The 18,462-nt window shown below is 42.6% G+C and overlaps 1 protein-coding gene across 1 annotated transcript in view; it reads right to left on the minus strand.

The window, feature by feature from the left end:
* hgfa (hepatocyte growth factor a) overlaps positions 1-18,462 on the minus strand; it is an 81,487-nt gene that overhangs the window by 30,495 nt on the left and 32,530 nt on the right. Inside the window, exons 6-10 of the mRNA XM_061912197.1 lie at positions 18,304-18,424; positions 18,112-18,230; positions 13,905-14,082; positions 13,680-13,813; positions 3,486-3,579 (exon numbers count right to left, since the gene is read on the minus strand). Coding sequence (XP_061768181.1) covers positions 3,486-3,579; positions 13,680-13,813; positions 13,905-14,082; positions 18,112-18,230; positions 18,304-18,424 — 646 coding nt within the window. The remainder of the gene's footprint in view (positions 1-3,485; positions 3,580-13,679; positions 13,814-13,904; positions 14,083-18,111; positions 18,231-18,303; positions 18,425-18,462) is intronic.

The following is an 18,462-nucleotide window of genomic DNA, read 5'->3' on the forward strand; positions in this document are numbered from 1 at the left end:
AAATAAAAAAGAACATTAAAAATATTGGAATAAGGTGAAATCTAACGGTAAAAAGTTGCAATGCAGCAATGCAGGCTGTTTTTTTTTCTTTTGTCTTTATTTTACCATGTAAAAACCATCTTTACCAGGATTTGATTAACGTGGACCCTGACTTAAACAAGTTGTTACCATTTAGTGGTCAATTGTACGGAATATGTACTGAACTGTGCAATCTACTAATAAAAGTTTCAATCAATCAATTATTTATTTTTTTGCCATTGCTCAAAACAAAAAATAATGACAAAAAAAATCCCTGTTATAATGAATTATTTTCAAAGCTCCAATTAGTTCAAATATGATAGGTTGATTGGCAACACTAAATTGGCTCTAGTGTGTGAATGTTGTCTGTCTATCTGTGTTGGCCCTGCGATGAGGTGGGGACTTGTCCAGGGTGTACCCCGCCTTCCGCCGGATTGTAGCTGAGATAGGCGCCAGCGCCCCCCGCGCCAAAAGGGAATAAGCGGTAGAAAATGGATGGATGGATTTCACTTTCAAATGTTTTATGTGGTAAATATTGCATATATTGTGCAGTTGCCATACAAAAACAAAGTTTTCTGTTACAAAAGAGCATAAAATAAACAAAATAATAGTTTAAACGTAAAATTGACAGATATATCTGAATTTGATCGCGTAACTTAAGTGTTAAAAGTTTAAAAAAAAAAAACCTAATAAAAATTTATCATTTTCTGAGTGGGGAACCTTTTGGATTCCAAATATACTTGGTGGTATTTTATTTATCTTTTCACTGTGATTACTCAAAAATATAAAATAATTAAAATCAATGGTGTCCTGCATTATTTATCTTTTAGGGCTCTAATTACTAAATACTGCATATTTCAGTTTTACTATGAAAAACAAAGTTGTTGTTTATTTTTAAGTTGGTATAGAGATTTACTGTAAGCGTTAAATAAAAAATAATAATACAAATTTGACTTATTTTTAACATTTTATTAACTGAGACCCTTAATGGTTCTCAGGACCCCTAAAGGTAAAATACATTTTAAAAACACATATTTTGTTATGGTTTGAAAATGAAAAATATCAAAATGGCCCCGGCGTGCTTTAATTTTTCGGTATGCGGCCCTCAGTGGAAAAAGTTTGGACACCCCTGCCTTAGAGCAAAGTTACAATGGTTTTTAAGGACATTCTCGAAAAGCAGTACTTAAGGTTTCGTGCCCCACGCTCACTGGTTTAAATGTAACATAGATATTGGGTTTTCACTATGTAAAGCGCTTTGAGTCACTAGAGAAAAGCGCTATATAAATATAATTCACTTCACTTCACTCACTTTTTGACAAAAATTTTGGCCCAAAGCTTTGCATTGCATACTGTATCACTGATCGTACAGTAGAGATGCGCGGTTTGCGGTCTCATCCGCGGAGTCCGCGGGTCGGGCGGGTGACATGACGAAAAAATAGATTTTAATTAGATTCGGGCGGGTGGCGGTTGAACCATCCGGAAATATTTGAAATACGTGGTTCTGGGATCGTTATCCTTTACCATTTAAAGGGCCATTGAAGACCCGTGTATCAAAGCGAAGAAGACAATAGGAGACGCAAACATTCTCTAGAATGACTGCCGGCAGTCACCCAGATAATAAGTATTAGGGCGTGTTATGAAGCCATTGGCTTTGTCGCCTTCTACATTATACACGATCTGCTTGTCAGTCCAGCATCATGTAGTGTGTGGCTTCCACAGCAACACGCACACGACTGCAAGGCATACTGGGTGACACAGAGTACACTAATGGTTGTGATATAAACAATTTTAACACTCTTACTAATATGCGCCACGCTGTGAAGCCACACCAAACAAGATTGACAAACACATTTCGGGAGAACATCCTCCCAGTAACACAACATAAACACAACACAACAAATACCCAGAATCCTTTGTATCCATGATATGTCCTGACTATTTTATACACCCCCCTAGCAGCAGCACCCCCCCCCCCCCCCCAGTGCGTCGCTAAGGTGGGCGGGGTTGGGGGCGCGGGGGTGTAAAATATATTCAGGAATTGTCACGGATGCAAAGGATTCTGGGTATTTGTTGTGTTGTGTTTATGTTGTGTTACTGTGAGGATGTTCTCACGAAATGTGTTTGTCAATCTTGTTTGGTGAGGCTTCACAGCCTGGCGCATATTAGTAAGTGTTAAAGTTGTTTATATCACAACCATCCGTGTACTCTGTATCACCCAGTATGCCTTTCAATCTTGTACGTGTGATTGCGAAAGCTGCACACATGTTGCCGGACTAACAATCGGTTTGTACACGTTGTTGAAGGTGTCAAAGGCAAAGGCTTCACAGCACGCCCTTATTCTTGTCATCAGGATGTACGCCATTGGATATTCGCGAGAACGTTAGCGGCTCCCCTTGTCTTCATTACTCTGTAAAACGGGTTTAAATAGCTCTGTGAGTGGTAAAGGTTGCCGACATGTGATGTATTTCAGCGGGCGGGTGGTTGCGGTTCTGATAAAATGTTGGTTCGGGTAGACGGCGGGTGGATGACGACTTTGGTGATGCGGTTGCGGATGATATAATTGCCTATCCGCGCATCTCTATCGTACAGCTAAACATTGCACCTGGCAAACTAGTTTAATTTCATATGTTGGTGACAAAGTCTTGTCATGTTAATATTACACTGTGCGAGTCTAACTGTGGCCGTAACGTGTCCTAATTACAAACCCCCCATCCGGAATTCATTCTCCCCGGTAGACTGTTTAGCTCTTTACAAACTAACAGTTAAACCACAAATTTGTCTTTTGAAGAATAACCTCTGTATTGTCAACCATCTTCTATGAAAGGACTGGTTGGATTTGAAAAATGTTCTCAAAACCATTCGTCACTCCCAAGTGTTCAACTGAACTCGTGGATCCGTGCCTTTCAAGGGCCAGATTTGGCCTGCGGGACGCCAGTTGAATAACGCTGACCGAGAGGAATATTAATTTGGGCTTGGTAGTGACCCCTGAGGAACCCCCGATTTCCTCCTTGCTGTTTGTTTTCACTGCTTAGCTCCATTCATATGAAAGGGGTTTGACATGGAAAAAAGGGGTGCTCCAGTTGTCAACAAACACTCATCAGTTAGCAGCGAAGAATGTTAGCTTCTCCAGGAAACATTCCCAGCTTGGAGGGTGGGGGAAAGAAACGGCACATAGATCTTAGTTGCTCTCCCTCTCGCAGTCAAATATTTTTTTCCCCCCACAAGGAGCTTTCATAAGCTGCTAAGTTGAACGTGGTTCCGCCAATTTCAAAGCTCTGTCATCACTTTTTCGGTCTTTGCCGGAGATGAGAGATGGAGCACGGCGTGATTCGAGTGGCGTGAAAACAAGAGCAGCTGCGACAAAGATAAAACCTTTTGTCTCCTGCAGCGCGCTCAGACATCGCGCAAGATGCTTATTTCAGTCCGTCTAACGAGACAACGCTTGTGTGGCGTAGAAGGATGGTTACCTGTTTATGTGATGCGACCAGTTGGCGCAAGGAATCCCAGAGCGAGTGATGGCTAAAGCGCCCCGGTACGTCTCTCCGTGGTCCTCGTAGCACTCTAGAGCAGAACAGGAGACGGGTTATTGGAGACCGCACGCTGTCCCAGGAGGCTATTTGGACTTTGTTGCAATCAGACTCGTTTTCGAAAGTCAAGTGAGGTAATAAAACATTCAAATAGAATCAGTGGAGAACATGTGTGGTCTAAAAGACGAACATTGGAAGTGACAGCGCTCTCTAAATGGAATTATTTCAGCGTGTGATGATGAATGTCAAGTTCACATGAAGATACTGCTAATTAACTCAATACAGCCATGATCAAGTTCAAATTTACTGTGTGATATCTTGTACAAAAAATGAATGAATATACATTTTAATTTCTTTTAGGCCTTTGGTCCGGTTTTTGGCATTTTTATCCATCCATCCATTCATTTTCTACCGCTTATTCCCTTTTGGGATCACGGGGGGCGCTGGCGCCTATCTCAGCTACAATTGGGCGGAAGGCGGGGCACACCATGGACAAGTCGCCACCTCATCGCAGGGCCAACACAGACAACATTCACACTCACATTCACACACTAGGGGCAATTTAGTGTTGCCAATCAACCTATCCCCAGGTGCATGTCTTTGGAGGTGGGAGGAAGCCGGAGTACCCGGAGGGAACCCACGCATTCACGGGGAGAACATGCAAACTCCACACAGAAAGATCCGAGCCTGGGATTGAACCCAGGACTGTGAGGCAGACGCACTAACCCTTCTGCCACTGTGAATCCCCGGCATTTTTATCATCAAACCAAAAACTTTCTTTACAAAAGTCACATTTTCTAAACAAATATGCGGTCTGTTGGCATTCATTAGATTCGATATCTTTAGCATCTGAGGTGTCATCAAAAGACTTCTAAAATGCAAGTGAACCAATCAGGCAACACCAGGGTTTCCCCTTAATGTATGTAAATAGACTCCCTTTTTAGACCAGTTGATCTGCCGTTTCTTTTCTTTTTCTTCTATGTCCCACTCTCCTTTGTGGAGGGAGTCCGGTCCGATCCGGTGGCCATGTACTGCTCGCCTGTGTATCGGCTGGGGACATCTCTGCGCTGCTGATCAGCCTCCGCTTGGGATGGTTTCCTGCTGGCTCCGCTGTGAACGGGACTCTCGCTGCTGTGTTGGATCCGCTTTGGACTGGACTCTCGCGACTGTGTTGGATCCATAATGGATTGATCTTTCACAGTATCATGTTAGACCCGCTCGACATCCATTGCTTTCCTCCTCTCTAAGGTTCTCATAGTCATCATTGTCACCGACGTCCCACTGGGTGTGAGTTTTCCTTGCCCTTGTGTGGGCCTACCGAGGATGTCGTAGTGGTTTGTGCAGCCCTTTGAGACACTAGTGATTTAGGGCTATATAAGTAAACATTGATTGATTGATTGATTTGATTGTTGCGGTGCGCCACAGCAACATATTAGCCGTCACACTTTAAGAATGATTTTTTTTTTCTGTGAAAAAAAAATAAAGTAATATAATGTATTGCAGCATTCCGAAGAAGACATACAAGGTCCGGCGCTCTTTTTAACTTTTAGTGCCAATCTTGCGCAATAAGCATTTCCTCCGTTTCACTCCTCGACACACAACACTTCCTCATTCTCCAACAACACGGTGTGTTCACAGACCATGTGAAAAATAAACATAATGACGAGGAATGGGAATCGAAAACTGTTCACAGTGTATCAATTCCTTGGAATTCTTTTCAATCAATCAATGTTTATTTATATAGCCCCAAATCACAAATGTCTCAAAGGACTGCACAAATCATTACGACTACAACATCCTCGGAAGAACCCACAAAAGGGCAAGGAAAACTCACACCCAGTGGGCAGGGAGAATTCACATCCAGTGGGACGCCAGTGACAATGCTGACTATGAGAAACCTTGGAGAGGACCTCAGATGTGGGCAACCCCCCCCCTCTAGGGGACCGAAAGCAATGGATGTCGAGCGGGTCTAACATGATACTGTGAAAGTTCAATCCATAGTGGCTCCAAGACAGCAGCGAGAGTCCCGTCCACAGGAAACCATCTCAAGCGGATCAGCAGCGTAGAGATGTCCCCAACCGATACAGGCGAGCGGTCCATCCTTTTATTGATTCTTCCGAATGGGGACTACGTCGTTACGCAATGTGTGTACTGTGTAGTGACGTCAGAGCTCAAAATGGCAATGCCTGGTTGAAACAAACACTAACATTTTACAAAAAAAGATTGCAATAGTGCTACTTATAATAATAATTATAAGGCTGCTAGTTAAGGAAGAGAAGGACATGCGAGCAATATGCTGAAACATTTGAACACACAGCATGCAATAATTATAAATGAAAGTCGCGTTTTGAAACACTCCGATCTCCTCACAGGCAGCAGTAACACTAGCACGTCATCTGAATAAAACAGGTACTAACTCACTGGGGCGGCATAGCTCGGTTGGTAGAGCGGCCGTGTCAGCAACTTGAGGGTTGCAGGTTTGATTCTCGCTTCTGCCATCCTAGTCACTGCTGTTGTGTCCTTGGGCAAGACACTTTACCCACCTGCTCCCAGTGCCACCCACACTGGTTTAAATGTAACTTAGATATTGGGTTTCACTATGTAAAGCGCTTTGAGTCACTAGAGAACAGCGCTATATAAATATAATTCACTTCACTTCACCGCCTATCATGTTAGCGTTAAAATGTGTTAAATTGAAACGAATGCCTTCTCATATAGAAGAAGATGACGAGAGACATGACCGTCTCTGAGGCGGGCAGTTAACGTGTGCCGCCAGACGCCTGTCAGAGCGCAGCGACTAAATTTGGGGTCTATTTGCTACAGTCGACACTCCTAATTTTTGGGAGGTGAATGTTTAATTGTAGTCAGAGAAAAGTTGCATGTTTTCCTCCCACCAGATATTCTTTCAGTCAATACAGTAAACAGGAGAAACTCAAAACAATACAATATTGTGTACAAGTCCAAACATGTCAGCAATTAACTTTAAATATGAAACTATTGTGTGATATCAACGAATTACAAGCTAAACGAGGTACGTCAAGCCTTTATTATCATTTTAACAATCTTGGCTTTTTGGCTTCACGGTGGGAGAGAGGTTAGGGCCTCTGCCTCACAATTCGAGGTTTTTGCAGTCCTGGGTTCAAGTCCAGGCTCGGGATCTTTCTGTGTGGAGTTTGCATGTTCTCCCCGTGAATGCGTGGGTTCCCTCCGGGTACTCCGGCTTCCTCCCACTTCCAAAGACATGCACCTGGGGATAGGTTGATTGGCGACACTAAATTGGCCCTAGTGTGTGAATGTTGTCTGTCTATCTGTGTTGGCCCTGCGATGAGGTGGCGACTTGTCCATGGTGTACCCCGCCTTCCGCCCGATTGTAGCTGAGATAGGCGCCAGCGCCCCCCGTGACCCCAAAAGGGAATAAGCGGTAGAAAATGGATGGCTTAGACTTTTGGAAACCCCACATTTTCCATCATCAAAATTATAACGAGTAAATGCCTGACATATCTCTCTTTGCATATAATAATTTAATATCGCGTGTTACTAAATCTTACATTCTTGTGTAATTTCCACATGATTTATTTTGTTAAATTATACAGAACACTATTTGTTTTCAAAAAAAGTACCTTTGTTTCTTGTATGCTACATATGTGACCTCACTGTAGGCGTCCTAAGGTCATGTTAGCTCTAAACTAAAAATAATCAAACTAATCCACCTTTTTTTCCTCTTTTTTTCTGAAAGAGAATCGATAAGAGAACCGTTAATGAACCGAATCGTTAAGCAGAATCAAAAGTGAGATTGGAACTGGGCAAATTCCCATCCCTAATCATGACACACAAGCATACACATTGAATCCATTGGGTAGTTACAGCATGAATGGATATATATACCGTATTTCCTTGAATTGCCGCTGGGGGGCTAATTCATTTATAACCTCTTCTCATTCCTGCGCTTACCAAAGGCATGCGGTAAAAGTAAGCATGTGCTAATTATTTTAAAATCTCTTCTTACTCAGGCACTTACCAAAGGCATGCAGTAAAAATTTTAGTGTGATGTAAGCTTGGACCTTAAATCCTACTGAATACCTCTTAATCTTCTTCCCTTTATGCGATTTCAAATTACCCGGTATTGAAATCAACCTCCTCCATTTTGAAAATGATGACAGGGGAATTGTCACGCGTTGGAAAAGCCCAGACTTCCCTCTCCCCAGCCACTTCGTCTCGCTCTTCCCGTTGGAACCCGAGGCGTTCCCAGGCCAGCCGGGAGACATAGTCTTCTCAACGTGTCCTGGGTCTTCCCCGTGGCCTCCTACCGGTTGGACGTGCCCTAAACACCTCCCTCGGGAGGCGTTCGGGTGGCATCCTGACCAGATGCCCGAACCACCTCATCTGGCTCCTCTCGATGTGGAGGAGCAGCGGCTTTACTTTGAGTTCCTCCCGGATGACAGAGCTTCTCACCCTATTTCTAAGGGTGGAGGAAACTCATTTCGGCCGCTTGTACCCGTGATCTTATCCTTTCGGTCATGACCCAAAGCTCATGACCATAGGTGAGGATGGGAACGTAGATCGACCGGTAAATTAATAAATAAATGATAAATGGGTTGTACTTGTATAGCGCTTTTCTACCTTCAAGGTACTCAAAGCGCTTTGACACTACTTCCACATTTACCCATTCACACACACATTCACACACTGATGGAGGGAGCTGCCATGCAAGGCGCCAACTAGCACCCATCAGGAGCAAGGGTGAAGTGTCTTGCTCAGGACACAACGGACGTGACGAGGTTGGTACTAGGTGGGATTTGAACCAGGGCCCCTCGGGTTGCGCACGGCCACTCTCCCACTGCGCCACGCCGTCCCTATTGAGAGCTTTGCCTTCCGGCTCAGCTCCTTCTTTAGCACAACGGATCGGTACAACGTTCACATTACTGAAGACGCCGCACCCATCCGACTGTTGATCTCACGATCCACTCTTCCCCCACTCGTGAACAAGACTCCTAGGTACTTGAACTCCTCCACTTGGGGCAGGGTCTCCTCCCCAACCCGGAGATGGCACTCCACCCTTTTCCGGGAGAGAACCATGGACTCGGATTTGGAGGTGCTGATTCTCATTCCGGCCGCTTCACACTCGGCTGCGAACCGATCCAGTGAGAGCTGAAGATCCCGGTCAGATGAAGCCATCAGGACTACATCATCTGCAAAAAGCAGAGACCTAATCCCGCCGCCACCAAACCGGAACCCCTCAACGCCTTGACTGCACCTAGAAATTCTGTCCATAAAAGTTATGAACAGAATCGGTGACAAAGGACAGCCTTGGCGGAGTCCAACCCTCACTGGAAATGTGTTCGACTTACTGCCGGCAATGCGAACCAAGCTCTGGCACTGATCGTACAGGGAGCGGACCGCCACAATAAGACAGTCCGATACCCCATACTCTCTGAGCACTCCCCACAAGACTTCCCGAGGGACACGGTCGAATGCCTTCTCCAAGTTGTTTCTATAATATCCATTGTTAGCAATTCTGATTAGTTTTTGTCGCAGTAAATCAGCCATATTTGTCACGATCCGCTGTCCGGATCGTGTGTTATGTGGACTTTTGACTTAATTTGAGCACTTCCTTGTTTGTATTTGTCACCATGGCGACTTCATTTGTTCCACCTGCACTGACTTTTTGATGCACACCTGTTTTCGATTATTGTTTTAGTATTTATATCGGCCTGCTACCTAAGTTCTGCCTGGATGTTTTGTTTGCTACTCGCAACAGTCACATTTGGTATTCTGCTTTTGTATTTACCTTGCTAAAACCTGTCTTAGCTTCCGCGCGCTCGGCACGCGCTACTATGGACACTTTGAACTCGACTCTTGCTAACCGTTAGCATTTAGCTTCCCGTGCGTAGGCATGCCTTTCCTTTGCCTTTTGTCAAGTGTTCTTTTGTCATTTTTATATTAAACTAGTTCTTACCTGCTATCCTGCCTGTGTGAGTCCTGCAGCATCTGGAGGTGACAACTCGCGCATTCAAGATGTGTCCCAAACGCAACAATATTCAATTTATTGTTTGATGTTTTTTATGTGGTAATGTGCCTGTAGAGCAAAATACATTTATTTATGTGGTTTTTACATTGCGAGCGATAACATCGGTGTTTCCTCTTCAACCACCAGGTTTAAAGGTTGCAGAAATTCAAACATTGCGAGCGCAAAAACAGCTTTCACGGATGTGGCCGTCTTGATTCCCGACCTGGTAAATGGAATGCTCACAACTCGGGTGTGACGTCATTCTCAACTCTGACTTCCAGCTTCCGAGGTAAATGGAATGTCTTATAAGACCGTCCACACAACGGCGCCTCCTTAATAGACTGTTATGTAAGTGGCGTGAAAACGTTCTATAAAACATAATTTGTCCAACATTTTGACCATTACTTATCGTCACAGTTATTTGGTGTGGAACCCAAAGATGCAGAGAAGGAGGCAGGCATTTGGTAAGTAAACATGATTCAATTAAATACTAAGACAAAAAGAAAACCAAAAGGGTACAAACAAAAAGCGCGAACATGGGCGGAATAACAAACTAAGGGTCTTTAGCATAGAAGCTAGCGAGGAACAAAAAAAGGACCTAGCATGGAAGCTAGCGGGTAACAAACAGGAAAAACTGGAAATGGCTAATGCTAACAGAAACAGCTTACCGCTACGACGACCAGGACAAAATGTAGCACGGCAGGTAGTAGCTGTAACAAAACGACACGACAAGAGCGACATGTGGCAACGACAATACAAATGACAATACAATGATCCAGCAACCGACACAAGACAAAGCAGATACAAATTGGAGTGGGCTGATTGGCAACGGGTGTGGCCAGGTGCCAATCAGCCGCAGCTGAGGAGGAACACAGCACTCAGGGAACGAGACAGGAAGCTGACAAAATAAGAGCACTAGACAGGAACTAAGGACAGGAAATACTAAACAGAGGAAACAGGAAACAGACAAATGCAGAGGAAAAAACTAAAACATAGACAAACTGTCCGGGGAAAGCCTGACACTTATTATGTAGACCAAAATAAAGTGTTTTGAATATAGGAAAGATTTATAATATGACCCCTTTAAAGGGCACTAATTTGTGATAGCCCTCTATAAGTCCTTTAGAAAGAGCATTGTCTGCAGAACATTTGTGTTTTGCAACACAACAGGGCAATCTCTTTCGTTCACGGATGTCGACAGTTCTCAGGAGTATATTGGCCACATCATAATTACTCACAATTTAGTTTCTTGGTGCTGCTTGACTCACTACTTGACTCACTGTGTATGCCCTTGGTGTTGCTAACCAATGGAAGAAGCCAGAAAGGAATTCTGGGTATTCATCAACTTAGGACACCTTGAATTTTCCGAATGCTCTATAACAGGGGTGTCAAACTCATTTTAGATAGGGGGCAACATGGAGAAAAATCTACTCCCAAGTGGGCCGGACTGGTAAAATCCCTGCACGATAACTTAAAAATAAAGACACCATTACATTGTTTTCTGTTTTTAAAAATAGAAGAAGCGCATTCTGAAAATGTACAAATCATAATGTTGTTTTTTTACACTTACATACATTTTTTTACAACTTAATGCCAAAAAAAACGGAAATTCTGATTATCGGTCCTGCTAGACACCGACCTCTATTTAATGATACAATTGTAACATTTGACAACCAAATAATTAAACAAGGTGTTTCGGTAAAGAATCTGGGTATTATCTTCGACCCAACTCTCTCCTTTGAGTCACACATTAAAAGCGTTACAAAACGGCTTTCTTACATCTCCGTAATATCGCAAAAATTCGCTCCATTTTGTCCACTAAAGACGCTGAGATCATTATTCATGCGTTTGTTACGTCTCGTCTCGATTACTGTAACGTATTATTTTCGGGTCTCCCCATGTCTAGCATTAGAAGATTACAGTTGGTACAAAATGCGGCTGCTAGACTTTTGACAAGAACAAGAAAGTTTGATCACATTACGCCTGTACTGGCTCACCTGCACTGGCTTCCTGTGCACTTAAGATGTGACTTTAAGGTTTACTACTTACGTATAAAATACTACACGGTCTAGTTCCATCCTATCTTGCCGATTGTATTGTACCATATGTCCCGGCAAGAAATCTGCGTTCAAAAGACTCCGGCTTATTAGTGATTCCTAAAACCCAAAAAAAGTCTCCGGGCAATAGAGCGTTTTCCGTTCGGACTCCAGTACTCTGGAATGCCCTCCCGGTAACAGTTCGAGATGCTACCTCAGTAGAAGCATTTAAGTCTCACCTTAAATCTCATTTGTAAACTCTAGCCTTTAAATAGAGCTCCTTTTTAGACCAGTTGATCTGCGGCTTCTTTTCTTTTTCTCCTCTGTCCCCCCCTCCCTTGTTGAGGGGGTCCGGTCCGATGACCATGGATAAAGTACTGGCTGTTCAGAGTCGGGACCCAGGATGGACCGCTCGCCTGTGTATCGGTTGGGGACATCTCTACGATGCTGATCCGACTCCGCTTGGGATGGTTTCCTGTGGACGGGACTCTCGCTGCTGTCTTGGATCCGCTTTGAACTGAACTCTCGCGGCTGTGTTGGAGCCACTATGGATTGAACTTTCACAGTATCATGTTAGACCCGCTCGACATCCATTGCTTTCGGTCCCCTAGAGGGGGGGGGTTGCCCACATTTGAAGTCCTCTCCAAGGTTTCCCATAGTCATCATTGTCACTGGCGTCCCACTGGGTGTGAATTCTCCCTGCCCACTGGGTGTGAGTTTTCCTTGCCCTTATGTGGGTTCTTCCGAGGATGTCGTAGTCGTAATGGTTTGTACAGTCCTTTAAGACATTTGTGATTTAGGGCTATATAAATAAACTTTGCTTGATTGATTTATTGACATGTTGCGGTTAATAGTAATCAATCTTTATTTGTCGTTATTTATATTTTCTGAATGAATGATGTGATAATGTTCATCAGTCAACTCAATGGTGATCATTTTCAATCAATCAAGATAAAAAAATATCAAAATCAAATTACAGTATGCCATGTCTGTAGTTTGATTATTTTCCTCGATTGATGTACTAACATCATGTGGTTTATTTTGTACATATGTACCATCATCAGAGACACAAATAATTGCTATTGCAACATCCAGTAGACACATGTAGAAGAGCTGTTTCTTTCATTCAAAAATTTCAGGTTAATTTGTATACTTTTATTTCATGTCTCTACGACATTCCTAACGGAAGTTACATGCAGTTTTGTCTGTGTTTTTTCCTAGGGGGCGCTAGAGCACAATATTGAGTTTTGGGGTTTGTTTTTTTAATTAGATGGCAATTTTCGCCAGTCCTGATGTGTGTGTAAAATTTGGTGAGTTTTGAACTCCAGTACTCTGGAATGCCCTCCCGGTAACAGTTTGAGATGCCACCTCAGTAGAAGCATTTAAGTCTCACCTTAAAACTCATTTGTATACTCTAGCCTTTAAATAGACTCCCTTTTTAGACCAGTTGATCTGCCGTTTCTTTTCTTTTTCTTCTATGTCCCACTCTCCCGTGTGGAGGGGGTCCGGTCCGATCCGGTGGCCATGTACTGCTTGCCTGTGTATCGGCTGGGGACATCTCTGCGCTGCTGGTTCGCCTCCGCTTGGGATGGTTTCCTGCTGGCTCCGCTGTGAACGGGACTCTCGCTGCTGTGTCTTGGATCCTCTTTGGACTGGACTCTCGCGACTGTGTTGTATCCATTGTGGATTGAACTTTCACAGTATCATGTTAGACCCGCTCGACATCCATTGCTTTCCTCCTCTCTAAGGTTCTCATAGTCATCATTGTCACCGACGTCCCACTGGGTGTGATTTTTCCTTGCCCTTATGTGGGCCTACCGAGGATGTCGTGGTGGTTTGTGCAGCCCTTTGAGACACTGGTGATTTGGGGCTATATAAGTAAACATTGATTGATTGATTGATTGATGTTAAGGGGGTCAAATTACAGCTCAAATAGGCGGCGGAATAATAATAAAACCTTAGAAATACAATAGGGTCCTAGCAAACTCATCCCGCGGGCCGGTTAAAATCTGTTCGCGGGCCTGATCCGGCCCCCCGGGCCGTACGTTTGACACCCCTGCTCTATAATTTCCCGGTTTTCCAGAACTTTACCAGTTTTCTGCGCGTCCTCTGCGTCACACCTGGAGATGTGCGTGCAGGTGGCCTTCCTCTGGTTGGGGTCGTTGGTGAAGCACCACGGGTACTCTGAGCCGTCCGGGTTGCGGCAGAAGTTTTCCCGGAGGCCCCTGAGTGCACACGCACAAGAGCTGTGATGATGACAGCTAATTTTGAAACCCTCAGTTCCTACAGCGAGAAAAGACGGCTGTCAGGACTCACTTGCATTTGAAGTGGTGGGGAATGAACGAGTGCTGATGGGGGAATTGCGAGTCCCAGCGCTGACACGTCAGCCCCTCGGGAGTGACATTCATCGTTCCGCGGTAGTCTTTGCCCTTGCCGTGGACGCAGGACGCCGTCACGTTCACATCTGGCTCCTCGCTGCTGAAGGAGTCGGACTCTTGCAGGAAGAGAGAGAGAGCGAGATGTGAAAAAGTGAGCTTGTGGAAGTTTCGAGAGGAGATGCCAAGGAGGGAGGTATTAATCCCGAGAAGAATGTGTCATGTTTAACCTCCAGACAGATGATCAAAAACAGTAGCACAGCCCCTCCTTCAGCCTTCCTTGCTGTTTACTCATAACACTGACATTCTTTCACACTGCACTACTTTAAAGTTGATCACAATGTTTTCTTAGCCTTTGACAGATGAGATGGCAGATGATGGGGGTTTTCCTGTAAGGCATGCCAGGTTTTATCATCACTATGAGGGCATCCATTGAGGACACACACACACACACATCTGGACAAACCTCCGCCCAGCTTGTAAATCATAACTTTCACTGTGAAGTCAACGCATGTAGACAGAAACAATGAAGGATGCACGCTCAAATATGTACACACTCCCAGGATTTGTTCCAGTTGTGCTCTCCTTTATGTTGGAAAATGTTCCCACAACTCGACTTTGGCTCACTTTTAGACAAAATGTGATCCCTGGTTAACGCTAAACAGCGTTTGCTTCACACTCCTCTTGAATAACTGTGTAAAAGTTTGAGAATTTAAAATAATCATGTCAAAACATTTTTGTTTTGCTGTCATTCCTTCCTAAGAAATATAGCTCTAATTTGTACTCATGCAGTACAAAACAAAATCAAGCAAAATGTCAAGAAAAAAAATAAATCAATGAATGTGAAAAACTTCTCGGATGACCGGATTTGTATGCCAACATTTACTGGGTTTTTTTCTTGATCCATTGCATAATTCTGGTTGGTAGTTAACTTGCAAAGTATCTAACTAACTTACTCCTAAATTGGCTAGCAAATTAACCCCCAAAAAAACACAAATCCAAAGTTATTCAAGGTTCTAGTGGCCTGTACTAAAAGTAAATTAGCTAACAAACAAAACAAATTAATACGATTATTTAAAAAACTAACTAGCCTATTTTAAGCCTAATTTAAGTGAGTTGTTATTCAATATTCCTTATAAGTAGTAAATTAGTTGACTAACTATCAACATAACTAATTAACTAGATAAAACACACAGGATAAGCCTTAATTATCATCTTATAAGAAGTACGTTGGTTAACTAACAAACAATCTAGCAAGATAATAATAATAATAATAATAATAATACATTTTATTTGTAAAAAAAAAGCACTTTAGGTTGAGCAAACAACCTCAAAGTGCCACAGTGTAACACAAATAGTAATAATAATAAAAGGATAATAAAAATAAATAAAATATAAAATAAAAAACAGCTCAGTAGTTAGAACCAGCATGCATGTCTACAAAAAGGCTTTTTTAAAAAGATGGGTTTTTAAGCCTTTTTTAAAAGCATCCACAGTCTGAGGTGCCCTCAGGTGGTCAGGGAGAGCGTTCTGCAGACTGGGAGCAGATAATCAACAAGCTTACTAGCATGACATAGAACAAATAGTGAATAGTTGTACAAGGTTTTACTGGGTTTATGGTATTCTAGGTAGTTAATTAGTTGACTAACAGAAAAACTTACTAGCTAGCTAACAATCAAAATAGTTTACTAATAAGACAAAAACACAGAGTGAGCAGTTATACAAGGTTTCACTGGCCTTATTGTCTTATAGCTAGTAACTTAGCTAACTAACAAACATCTATTAAGATAACTAAAAAGCCAACGAGTTTGACAAAAAAACAAAGAGTGAGTGGTTATATAAGGTTCTACTGGCCTTGCGGTATTCTAAGTAGTAAATATCAAAATAGCTTAGTAACCTGACAAAAAACAGTGAGTGGTTGTACAAGGTTTTACTGGCCTTAAAGTATTCTAGGTAGTCAATTAGTTGCCTAACAGAAAATCTTGCTAGCTAACTAACAATCAAAATATCTTACTAACTAGACAAAACACACAACATAAGCAGTTATAGAAGGTTCCACTGGCCTTATTGTCTTATAGCTAGTAAGTTAGCTAACTAACAAACAACGAGCAAGATATCTAAAAAGCAAACAAACTTACTAAGCTTGACAAAAAACAAAGAGTGAGCGGTTAAACAAGGTTCTACTGGCCTTACAGTATTCTAAGTAGTAAATATCAAAATAGCTTAGTAACCTGACAAAAAACAGTGAGTGGTTATACAAGGTTTTACTGACCTTACGGTATTCTAGGTAGTCAATTAGTTGCCAAACAGAAAAATTTGCGAGCTAACGAACAATCAAAAATAGCTTACTAACTAGACAAAACACACAAAGTGAGCAGTTATAGAAGGTTCCACTGGCATTATTGTCTGATAGCTAGTAAGTTAGCTAACTAACAAACAACTAGCAAGATATCTAAAAACCAAACAAGCTTACAAGCTTGACAAAAAACAAAGAGTGAGTGGTTAAACAAGGTTCTACTGGCCTTACAGTATTCTAAGTAGTAAATATCAAAATAGCTTAGTAACCTGACAAAAAACAGTGAGTGGTTATACAAAGTTTTACCGACCTTACGGTATTCTAGGTAGTTTTAATTATTTGCCAAACAGAAAAATTTGCGAGATAACGAACAATCAAAAATAGCTTACTAACTAGACAAAACACACAACGTGAGCAGTTATAGAAGGTTCCACTGGCATTATTGTCTGATAGCTAGTAACTTAGCTAACTAACAAACAACTAGCAAGATAACTAAAAAGCAAACGAGCTTGACAAAAAACAACAAGTGAGTGGTTAAACAAGGTTCTATTGGCCTTACGGTATTCTAAGTAGTAAATATCAAAATAGCTTAGTAACCTGACAAAAAACAAGGTTTTGGTGGCCTATCCTCTTATCACAGCTGACAAAAAACCTGAAAGCTCAAGAAGGTTCGAGAAGGGTTGAGCAGTCTTACAGAAAAAATCCCTACAGACAATAAACATCAGTTAAAAAGTCAATCAAAAAATGTGAAAAAAAAATTCTGGCTCTACACTGAAATGTCCTTGCTAACTAACGTAATAAAACACAAAAGACATAGCCTCCTTGACATTGTCGTCCAATAAAACAAACGTGTCTGTGTCAAGTCCACAAAACGAGGCAAACAAACATCCCATGAGACCCTGCGGGGTACAAATGTCGTCTCTTTTAATCGCATAATTACACAGTAATTTGGACATCTGTGTTGCTGAATCTTTTGCAATTTGTTCAATTAATAATGGAGACTATAAAGAAGAATGCTGTTGGTGGAAAGCGCTGGATTGCAGCTGCCTTTAGCATCGAAACACAGCCTGTGTTTCTTTGTTTGTTGTGAAGCTTTAACACAGAGCGGTCAACCAGCAAGTTTTTGGATGGGAATATTGTGATATTAAGTCGGCTCTTACCGGAGACTTCAGTGGATTGCGCGACTTCCTCCTGCAGCTCATAAAGGCAGCTATGATCTTGGCTCCTCGGCTTCTCTGAGAGACACTGGCGTTCACCGCAGCCATCCGACTTTCAGGTATGACTTTACAATCTCACTAAAACACTATTAAAACAATAAGCAGATAAAGGATCTTCCAGAATTATCCTAGTAAATGTGTCTAATTACATCTGAAACGGTCCCACTTCCGCCGCCTGGATCCGCCGCTTTTTTTGTGTGCTTCACTCTAACTTTCCTCATCCACGAATCTTTCATCCTCGCACAAATTAATGGCGAAATTGTCGCTTTCTCGGTCCGAATAGCTCTTGCTGCTGGAGGCTCACATTATAAACAATGTGAGGATGTGAGGAGCCCTCACACCAGTGACGTCACGCGCACATCGTCTGCTACTTCCGGTAAAGGCAAGACTTTTTTTATTAGCGACCTAAAATTGCGAACTTTATCGTCGACGTTCTCCACTAGATCCTTTCAGCAAAAATATGGCAATATCGCAAAATGAACGAGTATGACACATAGAATGTGTCATACTAATCCCCGTTCAAATAAGAAAATCTCAATTTAGTAGGCCTTTAAGACTTTAAACTTTAGTCTGCCCATTGCCAATAGAACTGTAATCTTCTTGTATTTTCTTAACGTCTATGCAGACTGACTTACCACATACTGTGATGTTGCAGTACTCCCAGGGAGTCTTGGGATCCATAGTGAAGCACCAGGGACGGAGGCGGTTATCCGGGTTCCGACAGTAGTTGTCCGTCAAGCCTTTGTCCCTGTGCCTGATAAGGAGAAAATACTACAGGCTTAAAAACTGTTAGTAGTTTCTGGTTGGGCCATTATTAGTCCACATACTTTTTGGGCTGAAATTTGTGTTTATGTGGCCTCGATGAGTCCCATCTCTGGCACTCCTTCCCGCTCTTGGTATGGTCTACTTTTCCTCGGTAATCCTCGCCGTTGCATGTCATGCAAACATCTGTCGACGCAATTCAACATTTGTTAAGCTTCCCCGCA

Source organism: Nerophis ophidion, linkage group LG10, assembly GCF_033978795.1.
Source record: "Nerophis ophidion isolate RoL-2023_Sa linkage group LG10, RoL_Noph_v1.0, whole genome shotgun sequence".
NCBI lineage: Eukaryota > Metazoa > Chordata > Actinopteri > Syngnathiformes > Syngnathidae > Nerophis > Nerophis ophidion.